The sequence below is a fragment of the Xiphophorus hellerii genome, chromosome 21 (genome assembly GCF_003331165.1).
Source record: "Xiphophorus hellerii strain 12219 chromosome 21, Xiphophorus_hellerii-4.1, whole genome shotgun sequence".
NCBI lineage: Eukaryota > Metazoa > Chordata > Actinopteri > Cyprinodontiformes > Poeciliidae > Xiphophorus > Xiphophorus hellerii.
This window is the reverse complement of record NC_045692.1, coordinates 11,819,153-11,837,046: the sequence shown is the minus strand read 5'-3', so window position 1 is coordinate 11,837,046 and position 17,894 is coordinate 11,819,153. Positions and strand designations below refer to the sequence as shown.

Genomic DNA, 17,894 nt, shown 5'->3' with positions numbered 1-17,894 from the left:
TTCATTCTTCTTTCTGAACTGTCTCCACATTGTGCTGCATTTTTTAGAGACTGCATAAGGCTTCATTCTCTCTACCCCTCATCTTACACTGCAATTGAACCGCTTAACTCTAATGAAATGCAGTAAGACTCAGTCGACAAACAGTTCTGGTGGCAATCAATAGAGTCCTGTCTACTCACAGCAAAGTAGTAAAATGTCATTGAGCTGCTTTCAGTGCAGCAGAACCCAGAACCATAATTGTACAGCCAAGGTCACATGACTCAAACCGATGCAAAATATAACCATCGTCATCGTGGACATAAGCACTCTCTGCTGGAACCCTGTTTCATCTCCACTTCTGTTTGTCTTGCCTGTCTCTGTCACTTTATTGTTAGAGCCGAAGTGGTACTCTCTTTGCCAACCGAGTGGCAATGATTATAACTAACTGCCCGGCTAATGTGATACAGTCCAGCATTGTGTTAGGTGCAGTTACCGGCTCAAGGGTCAGCATTGGTCAGTGAGTTTGTGATCTCTAATGCACTAGATTGGCACATTAAGCCCTCATGGTTTAGTGCCTTAGGAACACTTATTTTAAAAAAGGGTGATATTTCCATTAGTGCTCAGACATGCTTCACAGGGCCTACTGTAGAAGAGAAATGTTCTACAATGTAATCGTTTAGAAACAAATAATTAAATTTGTTTCTACTAAGGGATTGACTTGTAAAAATTGATTTTTGACTCATAAGCTTTGGACAAGCCAGTAAAATAATGGAAAATAGTCTGGTCATAAAAGTCTAAATCTGAATACTTTTGATGTCATTGAACACATTGTTGGAAGAAATGATGGTTCTGTTGCACATCAAACCAGAACCACCATGCTAAAAGGGAATTTGACAAGTGGGAACATCCTGGTGTGGACATATTTGATAAAAATCTGAAAACAAAACTAGATTGGATTTCCAAGCAAGACAGTATTCCTGGTACACAAAGCCAAGGAAACTCTTAACTGGCTTTTAGAGTGGAAGCAAATCTTGTAGAATGGCCCAGTTAAATGCTTGACTTGTATCCATTTGCAAATCTATGGAAAGAACTGAAGATCAGACTGCATAAAAATAACCCACAGAACCTTTTAGATTTGAAAAGAGTTTGTGTGAGAACAGGTGCGCAATGCATGTGATTAGTTTCTCCATTGTAGGAACAGTTTAATGTTGCTATTGCCAAGAAAGGCCTTTCCACAAAGGGTTTAATATAATCTGTAAGAGTGTTGAAAACTACCTTTTGTCATTCCATTTTTTGAACAAAAGACTCTAATGGGGCAATTTTATAATTGCCCCATTAGAAATAGAAAAACATTGAAGTTTTTAATACTTACTTGATCAACAGTAAGTACCTTTTAATTGCTTAAAACAAGATGTTTTGAATGCATACTCCCCTTCCTGTAATGTTTTCTCTTTCCTTTTTCACTTTTCTAAAGACAGGAAAAATACATTTTTGACTTATTTTATATTGTTCTGTTCTTTTCCTATGAATCTTTTCCACATATCTCAATCATATTTACTCTCACATTATAAACAAATAGACTTCTGACTTTAAGTTACCTTACCGCTGCCTCCTCAATTATCTATTAAATCTTACATTAAACAATTTTTTTCAAAGTAGCTATGCTCTTCTTAAAGATTGGTCTCAGTAATTAGGTCACAGACTGTTTTCAAAGACTAGAGTTGTAGCTCCATGATTTTTGTAGTGAAAGCACAATAAGTTGAGTCATTACGGAATATCCAGGGATAAACATAGGCGGGAATAATTATACGTATGCAGAGTCTCTGTGTGAGGGAGAGAAAACCACTCGTTAAACCCATTATTCTTCTTTGTGAGTCATTGTGCTCCATATAATGTATTGTAATCCTTTGTTGTTGGAAATGTGCAGTGTGAGGCTGCCATGATTCTCCGCTGGCCAAGCTGGGAGGACTACAAATGCATTAAAGTAACCCTATGGAGCACAGTAACCAAATGCGACCAGTCTGCCCAGACAAACATTATCTTGTTTGGAGACAAAGACAAATATATATTGAGACTTGGTCAGAGATTTGTAGTAAGAATCTATACACAGAGTGCTTTTTGTTAATGTCTTAAGAGTTGTGAAAAATTTACTTTTGAAAAATTTGTGTGATTGTAAGCTAAAATAAAACATCAGGATGTGTTTTTTCAGAGCTGTGCACAAAATTCCCTTCTTTATTGACCATACGTGCAACTAAAACAAAATTATATGTGACAATTTTCATTTCTTGAAATTTGCTGCCTTGTAGATCATGCCTTCCTGGACATGAAGGCATGATCATGATCAAAAAACCATCCTCATGATCAAAAACCATCTCTGCATAACTCCTGCTGTGTATTAGCTCCTTATTGCCCAGTTACAGATGGCAAAAATCACAGTTTTTAAACAGTAACATTTTCACACAATTTTCACAACACTTCAGTATGGAACTACGGGGATTTAAAGCCATGTTTGCGGGACCATCACCAACATTGAACTGTGTTTTTTGCAGTTGGGTCAGATTCATTTGTTAACCTCAAAGGGGTTTAAGATAAGGGCTTAAGATATTTGCAGTTTTGCAGTAGAAGTCAACTTATATGTTTGTTATAAAAAGCTGCAAAACCCTTATGGAGGAAGATAGCTTTTTAAAAGCTAAAGAAATCAAGTAGGTGAAGTATACATGGTAACAAATATCTGTATATTTAGCTCTGATAAACAGTAAAATTGTGACATAAAAAATCTGTAAACATAACAATTCAAATCTGATGCTTGGATTTGAAGTTGTCATGAATAAATGCATGTGAAAAATTTGTACAAAATTTGTTCTCTGAAAAAAAAGACTTACTAAAAGAAAAACTTGAGAAAAGAATCATTTCTTCCTAATCTGAAAAAAACCCCATAAAAAATAAAAATGCACATTGGCAGCTTTCTTTAAAGAGTGGTTGTTCCCATCATCAGATGCCAAGGTCAAGGTTTGTCCAAGTGGCTTCCAGTGACAACATTTTTCTCATCTGTGTGATTGTGGCCTGACAGTAGAAGGGTGTGCCTCACATGGGCTTGACCCCACTCGGGCCAGTGGTTTTCTGACTTGGCACAACACTTGGCTGAGAGAAATGTAACTGTGGTGTGAGGATGGTGCAGTATAAAGACTGCTTTTTGCTTTGTATGGCGGTTTCAGAAATGTAGGGTTTCAGAAAGGAAAGTTCACTGTACGGTTCAACAGCAGTAGTCCAAATGTTTACTCAAAAGATACAGTTTCTCCACTTTACTAAAAACAGAGCTGAATATTGTCTCAGTTGGGCTCCAATGTAAATATGTGCCACTTATTTGAAGATCTGACTGGGTATGCTTTGGAAGAAACCTTTTGACAAAATCCATTTACATTGTTATTCCACCTCCTATTGTAAAGTAGAAGTGTTATTTTAGCAAGTGTTCCTACCTCTAGGCTTGAAGGCTTTTAAAGGGTATAAAGTGAGGTATAAACAATGCCTTTACAAGCCATGCTAAGGACCATATCTCTCAGGAGTGTGACAGGCGGACTTGTTTTACAGCCATGCAACAAGCTCAGTTCTTTTTTTATCTTCCCTGAACGACAAACACTTCCTTAGAAAGATGAGAGAATAAACAAATGGGCTCACAGCATTCATAAATGCAACAAGCTGCAGCTAGCATCAGGGATGCTTTAATTAGGCATTTGGGGATGATTCATTTAAATTTAAAGGCATCCAAGGTCTTTGAGGTTGATTCCTAAAACCAAAAGAAGCCTCCAGCCAAGTTTTATTTGAAACGATGACAAGATGCAAGTGGAACAAATTGATACTTTTCTATATTTGTGGAATTAAACGTCTTTGAAAACTAAAGGCAGACATTAAACTTTTGATGCATAGTGGTTGTGACACTGGACAACTATTCATCTTTTTTTTATCTGTGTAGGTACTGATTACATACTTCTGTATTTGCTGGTTAAAAATGGCAAAACAATGGCATTTTTTATATTTGCTATCTTTTTATGAAAAAGTTTGACAATACTTATCTGGCACCTCAAATCCTAGCTAAATAAATAAAGTTTTAGGCATTGCATTAAATGTTCTGCACCATCTTATATTTATCCTTAAAACTAAGATAATGTCTTTCTTGTTTTGATGGAAACTAGACTTGGCCTAGGCTAATTGAACATAATCTATGGTGTGAAATCTCTTGACATTGATATATTATATAGATATTTACAAACATTACCCAGCCAACTATTTATTGTTTCAAAATTTTCTACTCTTCTTCAATCAAATGTGATTTTGTTGGACCAAAACTCCAACACCTTATTAAAAAAGAAAAACTGGTTGTCAAAGTGAAGAAAGCATTTCATAACACCACCTGCGCTTTTGTTTGAATAAAGATGCTGATGTTATTGAAAACACAACATCAATAAACAATTCAGTCTAATATTATTATGTTTTTATATTGGGTGGAAATTGCAATTATTTTGCTTTTCATGAGAGCAAACAACACAAATCTATAGCTCTGACATTTGTATCCAGCTTGTAGCGTAGTTTTTCTTGAAAATCAATTTTTTTCAGTAAAAGTTATTCTTTGGAGCTTCACCTTCATTGTCACAAAACAACTGCTTTTTTGTTGATTGGTTCAATTCTTTGTTCCAGTTTATTTATTTTTGTTTTGTAAAGCTGATGTTCCATAAATGACAAAAATAGATCAAATGTCAAATGTTGATGATAATAGTTAAAGTGTCTTTGAATTTCCTAGAGTAAAGTAATGATGATATTTGCTAAACGTCGTCATGGCCGACCTGAGGATGATGCCAGGGACGAATATGCTGAAGGTGCTGAAGACCTTGATGATATGACAACTGACATAGCATAAAGACAAAACAAGAGTTGCCGGGATACTAAAACATTTCTTTGTATACTGATAGATTGTTTTATATGTTTGTGGATCAATGGGGTTGCAGCTATGGAGACTATTTTAAACAAATGTTAGTTGTTAAAATACACAGTTAAACAGGCAGCGAGGTACATTATTGACTTTGTCACTCTACCAATGTTTTCCTCGCATATTATGTTTGGAATTTAAATTATTCAAAAAGTATATTAAATAGCTGAACAAAGGGAAAATCCTCAGTCAGTTTATCAAGAGGCCAAAAAGAATTTAGTTGTCATTTTAAGCCTTTAAACTTAAATATACATTAAAAAGCCTTTAGATCTTATTTGGCTTCATAGATGTTAGTTTTTCATGATTCATTCATTCATTTTATGCCCAACCACACTCCAGAGATGTGATTTTCTATCTGTGAAAACTGTTTGCTTTTCTTTGCCTGACATATTATTAACAAGAGTTCAGATGTGTGCATGACATTTAAAGTGACATTATTTTTGATTTATTCAAACCAAACAGTTTTTTTTTTTGTTGTTTTTTTTTTTGTCCACTCTTTCCCTCACAACAGTTTGAACAAACGGTTGCCTTTCCTGTGAATCCAAATAACCATCGGGCCACATAAAAAGTAAATAGCCTTGTACTGCCACGTGGTATTAACACCACAAATAGAAAATCCATTCATGTTTCAGAATTGGTTCCACATCTTGCCATTGATGCCATAACTTTGAAGGCTGCCAGACTGAAGACTGGCATGTCTTTTGATGCATGCTGTAAATATTTATGTACCCTGTCACTGTGTCTTTGTCTCAGGTTCTGTGTCAGAGTGAAGAATTACAAATGGTATGTGAGTGATGGGCGGTTTTGTTGTGAGGAGGTGGGAGACACAGGGCTTAAGGGATGAGCCGGGACCAAGAAAAGGGGGGAGCGGACGGGGGTCGCTGGTTTCATGTTGGCTCAGAAACCTTGCTGCACTGTTAGTATTCATCCTAATCCGTGTGTGTGTGCGCGTGTGTGTTCATGCATCTGCACGGGATCACGCCTTCATCTTCTCAGCAGCCAGTCCCTTGATTCATTGAGCTCCTTCGCTGTCATGGATGTGATGGGATTACATTATCACATGCATTTAACCATGCAGATGATGTGAATCCATGTAACATGCAAAGTAGAAATGAAATTTGGTAAGGGAGATGGGACCCACTGTCTGGGAGAGTTGCCCTACAGTTTCATTTCCACTGGAATATTATGTTTGATAAATTCTGTCCAAGAGAAATAATTAAAACTACTTAAAAGATGGTTTTGGAAAAGCATGTTTCTAATTCTGCCACACTTCAGAAGTCCAGCAGTTGAACCATGTATAATCAGATTAACCCCAATGAATGCGACTATAGAAAGCTCTGTATACTCAGCTGTGCAGCCTTGGGAGGGCCTTTCCGTTCTGGTTATGAATGTTTATTAATGCTTCCTTGGCCTCGTCACAAAGGCCATCAATCCTTTGAAGGTTGTTGTGAATTTCAACCTTTAGGCCCCACTTTTTTTTTTAAACTAACAACAGATTTGCTGTCTTTGTGTTTTAGTCACATGCAGTAAATCAGAAAAATAATCATAATGTGATATTTTTGTATTTGTCACATTATAAACACAAACATAGAAGCATTTTATTGGAATTTTATGTGGGTGGGGGGAAAATATTTTTGTCTAATATGGAATTAAAAATATGAAAGTGTGGGATTCATCTACTCTCTGCCCACTTTACTAAAATACCGCCAAATAATATCCGGGGCAACCAATCGTTTTTAAAAGTCGCTTAAGTTTTTCCTCCACTCATGGAAAAAAGCATGACATGCTCAATTGAAACTGACAGGCTGGATATTAACAATGAGTGAATTGCCCAGATGACATAAACGTTAGGCAGAAAATATATTAGTCTTGCAATCCACAACTTCTATATGGAAGAGTGGTAAAAAGGAAGACATTTTTGTAAGAAAAAAATTATAAAATGACCTTTATAAAGGTTGCCACAAGCCATGTAGTAAACAATAAACATGCAGAATGTGTTTATTGTTTGACAGAACTATATTGTAAGAAAACCTGTTAGGGCCTTCAAAACACTAAAAGACCTTTTGACAGACAGTGACCCTATACATGGTGACTGAAAATGAGGTGGATAAGTTCAAAGCATATTCATTTATGTCCCTGTCAAAGTTCAAAATTGACATTTTCTTCCAATTAAAAAAGTCTGAACTTTACAGTTGCTGTTTGCACATGCTCTCCATCCAGTCTTACTGAATTTGAACTATTTTGCAGGAAAATAATAGGCACAAATTTCAGTCAATAGTTGTCCAAACTCTCAAAGTCACTCTTCGACAAAGGACATATTTGTGAAATGCTACTGTCAAAAGATTTGGGCAGCACTGTATGCATTGAATACAAATGCACATTGTTCTGACAAACTGCCAGCAAGCCACTCCCCTTTGCCAAACCCTCTGCTGCATCTTTCTTGAGTGATGAGAACCAGGTGTATTCAATCTCCTACCAATCAGAGTGTAGATACTTAAGGGGTGACTGACCGTTGCTCCTGTTTTTTGAAGTGCCACAGCATGGAAGCAAACAATCCTGGTAGCACGTAAATTGAGACTGTGCAAAAGTTTCTAAAACAAAAACTGTGAAGGACAGCCGGTAAGCTTACAATACTGTTGCTCATAAACATGGACTTGGATTGATTGTTTGAGAGTTAATATTATTGAAAAGAAAAGAAAGAAAAAGACAATACGCTTGGTGTTTATTGGTTGAAGTAGAAAGTGAAAAAAAAATGTTGGTTAGGATGTTAGGACTATGAAATTAAATGTTGTTTAATATGCTAATTTATTTATTGGCATTGAATTTTATTATAAAACATTTGCTATTTATTATACTTTAGGATTAAAGGGGTGGATATTTATCGTGTTAATTTCAGATTGTAATAGATGTGTTTCTGTTTGGTTTGAGGTTTTTCACCTATGTGGTTGGACTACAAAAATTATGAAAATAAAGATGGACTAACTAAAATGAAGACTCCTTGAGTGAAATCCAGTTATGTTCCACAGGAGAGACCTATCCTTTTCAAGTGGGGATCCCACAGTAAATTAAACCTAACAGAACTTGACACATTATATAGTTTAAAAAATGTCATTTTTTTCTTGCACCTGACAAATATGTACTGCTTCATGTTTTTTTTGTTTGTTTTTTTATCATAGATTCACTACAAAATATGTAGAAGTCTAGTGTTACAAAGTGTCAAGATTTGAAAAAGTTCATTGGGTAAAAATACTTGTGTAAAGCATTACACAGAGTCAGACAGACAAACACGCAGACACACTTCAGCACCTAGCAAGTTCCCCCCTAGTGAGTCTGGGAGATTTATGGGGAGAAGCTGGGGCTCGTCAAGTACCATTTCCCCCTCTGGAGGGTTGTCACAGCTATATTTGTATGCTGAGGATCTTCCCTATGGAATAAAAAAAGCCCAGTAGAGTAAAAGGATTTGCACATCTAAAACTTAGTGTCTCCCTATAAAATCAGAAGAGCAATGTCTCTTAGTAGGAATCTTTAGGGAGAAGGATGATCGTGACCTCCTATATTTATTACACCGTGGCTAATTAAAATTTATTAGGTTGATACTTAGCACTTTCTTCTCTGTCATGTTTTTGTACTGTTCACTGGAGACTTGAAAGATAGCAAGGGGATGTGCCTTTGCATACATGGCTCCGTCTCTCAGCAGATTATATTGTTTTGTTATGAGAGCCAGGGTTCGGTCCCGTTACGCGAGTTGGAGGCGGCAGATGTTCTTTGGAGGATCCTCTTTTCTCTTTTTTTTCCCGCTGCTTGTCTTCGTTTTGAACCGCTCAGAAATCCCACGTTTGTCACTGAAACTGGAAGTGCTCGCTTTTAATGCAGTCGAGGGAGAGAGTGTTTGAAACGCAGTCTGACAGGTGTGCCTGAAGAAGCAGATAATGTGTTTCGGGGAGGATGTTCAAGCTGTCCTCTCCCTGTCTGGCCCTGAATGAGAGCTTCTGGTATATAAAAGAAAGATGCCTCTGAACAGCATTGTCTGCACATAGTTTGAAAATGTAGATATGAGTTTTTCAAAGTCATTACAATGACTAATAAAAACATTTCCTGACGTTTCTCATGCAATGTATTTATAAATTCTTATCCAGAGTAAGTTACCTATACTAGGTTCCAAGTGTAAGAAATACTGAGAGTGGATATTGCGACAGCGACCGACCATGACTGTTTGACTACCATCTACTAAACCTATCGAGTAACCAGATGGTAGACAGCCCCTCCTTGTTGTTTGATTAGATTGGTTATGGGTTAATGGATTGGGCACTGACAGACTATATTGTGTTATACAGCAGTTGTGCTAATTCAGATTTAAAATGTAGCCAATACAAGGTATTATTTTGTGAAAGTGACATGTTTGTTTTACTAGTTAGCTCAGTCTATTATAAGCAGCCCTTGGAGTACACAAATGTCATACAGGAAGAGCTAACTCTGTTTTTGGCTAACTTAGTTGCATCTATTTAGCTGAATCTGTGTTTTAGACATGGAATAGATTGATTTTTGTGAACCAAATTTGAATTGATTTCTATAGGGCCGAGGAGCAATACATTTTCACTGTTCCCCTAATACAAAGTAAAACGCTAATAGCTGTTAATTATTGTATATAGGTGAAGCAGAGCAAGGTTTTAATTTCTTCAAGTATTCTACATGGTCGTTAATATATACCATTTGCACAAAGCAATCCTAAATGTAATCATTAGTTTCTGTGTTTTTCTTGAAAATGTAGACTATTACCTCTGAGAGTTCTAAAACGTTGCCAAGATTTCCATACCCAGCACTCTCCTAAACAGAGAGGTTAAAAGCTTAAAAGATTAAAACACAGTAACTCAGTTGTAGTACACTCAGCCTCAGTGTTATCTGCTGAAGCTTTGCCAACTTACTTACACTTTGCAAGGGCAGGTATAACTTGACATCCCGTGGCACACGGTGCCTTTTCTGTAGCAACATATAATGGCAAAGGAGAGAAATGACAACCACCTACCACACTGAAATCAGCTTACTTTGAGGTGACTTTCCTTCACCTTCACAGCTTCAGAGAGCATGGTTGACCAAGTCGCACTTTGGCCTGACAAGTCATAGGTCAGAGTCACTCAAACTGGTAATTGTCACTAGCTGATTTCTCTGTCTCTCTTGAGAAGGGATGTGAGTTCAATAGTCATTCTAAATGACTAAGTCATTTTAAATAGTTAAAACTGAATAGCAAAGAAGACTTTATTATCTGTACATTAGGAAAGTTGTCTCGTTTTCAATTTGAATTATTAACATTAGAAAGACAAAGTTGAAGATTTAAGCTTTTTGGTCTTAAGGGCCAAACATTTGAAGGTTGTGAACATTTTAAACTGAACTTGTACTTTCATCTGCAGGCAACGCTGTTCTGATAAGCTCAAAGTTTTGTGTCCTCTGGTGTTTATTTTTTTTTGCAGAGATGGAGCCATGGATTTTCAGGTTCAAAGCAGAGGGCACAGTGGATTATTCACAGCTGACCTTCGACCCTGGCCAGAATGAACTGATCGTTGGTGCCAGGTAACTGGCATCTATTATTGCTTTTCTTAATTCTCTTTTTTGCTTCCACTTGGCTCCCTCGTTCTATATTTCTTTTCTTGCCTTTTATTTGATTGTGCCTCATTTCATTTCTCAGTGTTTGCTGCAGCATTGCATGAGTAATGATCAGTTTCTGTATACATCCCTTCAGAGGCCAAAGAAAAATTGCTTCGGAGGATGAACTTCATTGTCTTCTTGAAGCTTAGCCAGATATGTCTCTGTTGGTGTGTATGGATGCACTTATTGCTTATGATATGGGGACTCAACATTTTCCATTATGTGTTTACCTTTGTAGGAAAATAGACTGTAAAACTGAATGAGTAATACCACATTCATTCAATATGACCTTTTAAATTGAGGGTAAAAAGTTGGTCTGGGGTTTTAGTTAAAGTTTTAGATAAACCAAGTGGGAGTGTAGTTGATCTGTGTTTTCCTTTTGCAATATATCTGTCACTTAATGCAGTATTTTTCTGCATTTACATTCGTTGTAAAAGGAAGATTTGACAGTTGCATTTGAATATAGAGCAGTTCAATCTGTAAAGCTGTAACTGAGTGCTTTAAAAAGGTTCTTTGCAAACATGTTTTAATACACTTGTTTCCTTTGACAAATTTGCCTGTTCTGTTTCTACATCCTCACAGTACTCAAAGGAAAAAAAAGAAAAGGTGAAAGACAATAGATGTGATGAAATTCTCCGTGTCACCTCGACACCTGCTAAGTGTCTAACTGTAGCGGGTAATGCGCCAAGATTGATGGCAGCAGGCTGGGTTCAAAGTATGGGAGATAATGGGAAAAAGTGGGATCGATGTAAATATCAATATAGTAAAACGGGGCGCCATGGCCACATACAGACCTTTTCTGATAGCTGCTCCTCGGGAGATTGATGGATCTTTGCAAAACTATTTTATATGTATGCTATGTGTATGTGCTTGCAAGTGTATTCTAACTCTGAAAATAGATAATTGATTTACAAAAAGCAATGATTGCTCCCATTACCCATGAGCACATTTTCCCAAAAAAGTGTTTAAAAAAAGTGTTTTTTTCTGTTTTTAAAAACTTAAAAAAAAGAAAAGTTGTGTTCTATTAGGTGTTCTTAGCAATCGTATTACCATCCTTTCAGCAGAAATACAATTTGGCATGCAATTTTTGTTTCAGCCTTTAAACTCAAAACACAAAGTACTAATACTAAACACTTGCCAGAAACAGAAGGTGAATACTGTCTCATAAACTCACTCATTGTTCATTTGTTTTATGGAATTATTACAGCCATAAAAACCTCACCATGTATTATTTTCAACGAATTGTGAATTTCAGTCAGTAGTTATTTCAGAATATCTCAAAATTTAGCCACTTAAACATGGCATTGCAATAATATTTCTCTGCAGTCAAACCCCTTAACTAAACTAGAAGATAAATGACCTGGGCTTTCATATTGTCATTTATAATTTAATGTTAATATGTTAGAGGTTATCCGACCTCTAGAACACATTTGTGCTACTAATGAGGAAGAAACAGGTTAACTGCAAATAAATGCTGCCACAAGACATACCAAAGATACACCATCAAGAAAATTACATTTTCTTTTAGCAACGAATAAGCATTTATATCTCCCTACTTGTTTCTACAGAAATCATCTCTTCAGACTCAACCTTGAAGACTTGACATTGATCCAGGTGAGTCGTAATTCTCTTCTTCTCTGTGACTCGACTGCCTGACTCGGTTTTTCCAGTAAATTTGTCCTTGCTGTCTCTGCTCATTTCACTCTCGTGGCAAAACGAAATCCCACCTGCTTTTGACAAACATTTGTTGATAGTTGCACTATGCTGCCAGCTTCCACAACTTCAGGCTGTCACAGTGAAATGAGTTAGAGTTTCACACGTCACAACAACTTCACAAAATGTAAGAGTGCTGTTGCACGTGGCTGTCACAGCCTTGTGTTGAGACACAAAGGGAAGGAAAGTGCTAGAAATATTTTCTTTGTCTAAATCTATATTTTAAGATGCTTTTATGAAATTATAGTACTGTGAAAAAGTGTTTTGGCTTTTTATCACCAATAGTCAGACATAGTGTTGGTACTGTGGTGGTCTGGGGCTGCCTTGTTGCTTCAGGACTTGGACAACTTGTAGGAATTAATGAAATAGTAAATTTTCAATGCTACCAGATAATCCTAAAGATTGTTTGACCATCAGTTTGTGACTTTTGGTTTCAGCAGACTTTAAGCAACAAGACAATAATTTTCAGCTAGTTCACCTTAGGAAATGAAATAGGCGTTATGTAGCGGCCTAGTCAAAGTTGGCTAAAGCATGCTATTGTACGACCTAAACAAGACTGTTCCCACTAAAAAAATAAAATAAAAATTCTCAAGAGTTATATAAAGTACTAATCGTAGTATTTCACATCACTAAAATTAGTGAAGTAAAAATTTTTATTAGGTCTGAGGTTCTACCTTTCACTTAGATCCAGATTGGTTTCCTACATTAAACTTTAGATTCTATTTTATTTTCACTCGGATCCTTATGTGAGTGAAAATGGTTCTATGATCTGAAACATAAGTTCATAACTACAATGTGAAAGCCATAAACATAATGTAATTTAATTTTAAATAGAGTTTATTTTCCCATATCTATGGCTCATGCATGTATATTCATCTGTCCTCTCTAAATAATTTCATTTGGTATCTTTTGTCATCTCTATTTTGTCTTTTAGACTACTTAAATCGCTCATGCTAAGCTGAGTATTTTGCAGCCCACTCTTACCTTATCATCACTGACATGGTGATCACTTAATTTTCAGGTGGCAACATCAAAACATTTTTAATTTAGACCAGACTTTATATTTGCCAATTCGTAAATTGAAGAGAAGATTGGGGTCAGACAAAAGAGGGACGGAAAGTATCATGACTAAAATGAAGGAGTTTAAAAATGTACATAGAGGCCTGTTGATGTAAAAATGATTTAAAGGGGAAAATGAGAAAATCAGCTTGACAAAATACGAAGCAAGAAAGAATCTGTTGGGCAGAAAGGCGTTTAAAGCACGTTCTGGGGCTGCTTTGTTAGAAAAAGAAATGAGAGAGCACGAAGAAAGCAAGGAAGCCCCCCAACAGAGAGGCAAGGATTCATGCAGAGTCTGCCTTTTGGGGTCTCTTGCTGGGACACAGATGCTTTTTAAAGATGCTCTGTCCCATTCAAACTCATAATCCTTCTCCCTCCTCTGTTTCATCCTGCGCTTGACTGGTGCTGAAGAATGAGCGAAGGGATTCCACTGAGCCAATCACCCCTTCACCACCAAGATGCATTCCCCGAAAAAGAATAGGATCTGGTAATCCCTGCCAGTGCCTTGGGCAAATTAAGGATGACCTGTGCATAAAGCCCCTGGTTTGCATTTTATTGGAGGTGAACTGTAGAGTCAAGGGGAAGTCTAAGTTCAACTGCTGAAATTTGCAGAGAATAAGTGGCTCTTTTCCATTCATTTCTCCTAAAGTCTTTTTTCCTTTCTTTCCCTTTATGCTATTGTGATGTAAAAGACAGATTAATTGCACAGAGACTTTGTTGCCTCATTCCAATTGTTGCTTGGCATGAAAGCCTTAAATGAATTTCCCCTTTGATATTCTTGCTTTGCCCACATCACTTGAATCATCAATTGATCAAATAGATTTACGAGGGACTGTGGTTCAGAGAATGAAAGAGGCAGCACAGAAAGTTTAACACAGGTAGTTGCCAGAGGTTCATTTCAATTGCAACAGAATTCAAATGAGTTGCAAGACATTCAGTTTTCTCTTTCCCGATGAGTGTAGAATACAAATATCAGCCTTAACATACCTTGCAACATCTGGACCACCTATGGAGGACTCCGGACGCTGCAATCGGAAGACTACTTAACCGGCTGCTTCGTCCAAACTATGATAAACCTGAGGGTCGACATCTGTGTTCACCACTGCTGCTAACTGAAACACAAGTTCTGTCTGAGCGTCCACACAATAGTCAGTACTTACAGCATAATTTTATAATGAAGTTGCTAAGCTTCAGCTCACTGATAAACTCATCGTAGGTCACCATCTTTGTTGTGTCTGAGATGCTAACCAACCAGTGGGCAGAAGTTGAAGCCTTAAGACACCGTTCTTCATCTTTTGCATAGTGAGGCAGGAATGCATATGGTAAAGAGGAGACAGACAAATGTAAAAAGAACAAATGGAAAAATACAAGAAGTTGTCAAGGGGAAAAAGAATAAACTAATTAATTAAAGAGAAACAAATGCACCAATAAGTAAGAAGAAAATCATAAGAATATATTTTTAAAAACAGTAAAATTTAAATGATGTGCTTGAAAAATAATTTGTTGGAATTAAGCTGAAAGGATAAAAAATTAATGTCAATTAAATCATAAAACATGAAGTAAAATTCTTCTTTTTAAAATCAATTGCTGTATTTTAATTGCATTGATTTATTCATTAGGCCATTTATATTTCTGCTCGTGCTTCGACTCTTGTGTGGGATATTTGGTACCACTGTGAGACATAGATTGATCGGTCTTTTCTTTTTCTAGTAGCTGCGTCCTGCACCATATACCTTGTGCAGTGTACTAGCAACAGTGGCAGCAAAACATCCCCACAGCCAAATGCTACAACTTAACATTTAATAGGGTTTTCTTAGGTTTGAAAATATAATCTTGACTCCTACAAACATCCTGCTGTCTATAAAATCTTTATGCAGACAGCTTTGGGCTGTCTGTACACAGATTTTGGACCAGGCTTTCTTGACTTGTCACTCTGGAACTATGTAAAATTCATTTAAATTTGACAGGTTCCAGTCTTGCTATAGAGCATATAATTAATGCTATATCAGAACATCTTGTAAGCTAGTACTGTTGTTTTACCAGTGCTCTTACCCAATCTTCACTGAGTTCCTTGGACTTCCCCAGCATTTTAAGAGTCGGCCAATTAATTGAGTGCAGAGATATCCTTTTGACCAGAACTGTACCTGCATGAAAAAATTGTACCTGTATGAAAATATAACTAATACAAATGTTTTCACTTGCATAGAGGTATGCTACATATGCCTGCAATTATTGTGAGCATTAGAGAACACACAACAATGTAAATGGATCAGATTTGAGCTCCAGCAATGATAATTTCTTCTATAAATATCCTCATTGCTTGCTAATGGACAAAAAGAAAGTATAAAATGCTAATGATATTAGAGCTGAAGAGACAGAGTTGATGTTATGTTGATGTCTGTGGACATTTTTATTGTCAGAATGCCTTTGAAATTTACCCCAGAGCAAATGGCATCAATAAGTCCTTGGAGTAGAAGGAGTTCAGTCCAGCTGGAAAGAAAAAAAGACTGTCTGATGGACTAGTTTCAAGGCAGAGGTACACTGAGAATTTTAAGCAGAGGGTAGTATTTAACATGATAAAAAAAAATCAAGATTATTTAGGGTGTACTCACAGTGAATGGCAGACAAGGTTGAAGTTGGAAGAGTCAGGCCTTGAAACTTGACTCAGCCTCTGCTCTATATGGCCTTCATTGGAGTCAATATCTGGTACTTAAGTTTCAGCAATGTCTGAACAGTTGAAAAGGCCTTCCTCTCCTTGTCAACTTCTCTCCCCCATCCTCACTGATGTGGACATTTTTCTGCTTGCTTATATTTCAAACTTGTGCTGTTTAAGGGAAAAATAAAGATTTTAACTCTGAAGGATGCTCAACTGATAAAACATTTAGACATATCATTGCCAAGGAAAATAGAAAAACCTTTCCAAAGTACAGTTTCCTTAGTTTTTCTCTCAGCTGAATATCATATTATTTTCTGAATCTGTTCAGTTTTGTCCTTTAGACCCCTTTTCAACTCCTTCAGCTCTGCTCAGCTTCAGGAAATCAGTTATTACTAACCTTGAGCATGTGTATCAATTCTGGGTTTTTTTTTCCCCATTGTTGTGCCATGAGTGAACCACAGTCAAGCCAATGTGATGCACCACTGAGCCTTATGTCAACATCTGACTGCCAACTTCTCACATACTATTTATCAGAAGTTGCTGCATTTAAAAAAATATATAACATTTTAACCTTCAAGGACTATAGCGATGCAATGTTCTCCAAAATCTGTTTTTTGTACAGTTTTGTCCTACTCATTCTGAGTCTATCAAATTCTGATTTCTTTTTTAGGAAGTACCCTATAAGTTGCTTTTTGTATTCTCGACTTTAATAAAGTGATGTGGGTCTGAACAAAGACATTTTGTATAACTTGTTCACATTTTTTGTCAAATAACCCACTTGATTTATGGCAGATTTCTAATCCTTTTCAGAAGGGTTTGTTCTTGTAGCAGCCATTGCAGTGCTTGGTTCTTAGGTACATTTAGCACAAAGGGGAACCATTTACCTTACCGCATTGCATTGCAGTGTTCATTCACATACTGTTGCCATGGTTTTCCCCAACAGTCCAAAAATGTTCATTTTATTTCCTGACTTGAGGGCCAGTCAACAACTGCAAACTAAATAATTTAATCACCTACTGCCAGTTCAAAATGCCATACAATGAAATTACCAAGATCCACCAAAGTGTGGCTGTCTTTGTAGCACTCAGAATAAATACTTGGCCTGCCCTTCACAGTCTTCATTTTCAAAGACCTCAGTGAAACTGAATATAGTTTTGAGTCTTCTTCCTACATCAACAACTTCCATGTAAAGGAGTGCTGAGGTTAGTACTTTCATTTGCTGGAAAATGAAAGATTCTGAGTTCCCAACTAGCCGGTTCCATTTAACAAGCAAAAATTTCGGTCCACTTCTATTAAGACGCTCCTGTTTCTGTTAATTAACTGTGGAGTAGCCTTTCAACATTAACATGCTTGTTTCATGCAAAACTTGCAAATGACAGCTTGAATTTCAATAGAAGCAGCGTGGCACTACTTAGGTAAATAAGCTCAAGAATAGTGTGACTCTGTTCAGGGGGAAAATGAAAATTGATTTCAGGCGTCACAGCCAGTACTCTTGTACTGGCACATAAAGTACTACCCATAGCATATTCTTCTTAGCAACAGTTACTCTTATATTGTAGAGATATAAACTGTGCCTCCCTTTATTTTTCAACCTCCTTGTGCATTGTCTTACTGGAATAAACGAAAAGAACAAAGGTTCTTTCTATTCTAACATGATGGATTTTATGCACGAGTGTTTGGTCTCTTGCGATTACAACTCGTCAACCAGAAAATTAGCCCTGATAATAATTAGCTAGCTGAAATTGTCCTCCATTGCTTTGGAAACATTGCTAATTCAATTACATGAGCACTAACTTAGTCACATAAAGGGAATAACAACTGGAGCCACAGATGCCAGCACATTAAGTAATACAATGATGCCATCTT

At 36.7% G+C, this 17,894-nt stretch overlaps 1 protein-coding gene across 4 annotated transcripts in view; it reads left to right on the top strand.

Moving 5' to 3' along the window:
* Positions 1–17,894, top strand: part of sema5a (sema domain, seven thrombospondin repeats (type 1 and type 1-like), transmembrane domain (TM) and short cytoplasmic domain, (semaphorin) 5A) — a 151,183-nt gene that overhangs the window by 44,202 nt on the left and 89,087 nt on the right. For all 4 annotated transcript variants that reach the window (XR_004337338.1, XM_032551350.1, XM_032551352.1 and 1 more), the window contains exons 3-4: positions 10,426–10,525; positions 12,169–12,214. Coding sequence is in view for 3 of the 4 variants with exons in the window: in XM_032551350.1 (XP_032407241.1) it covers positions 10,426–10,525; positions 12,169–12,214 (146 nt within the window). In the remaining variant the exon portion in view is untranslated. The remainder of the gene's footprint in view (positions 1–10,425; positions 10,526–12,168; positions 12,215–17,894) is intronic.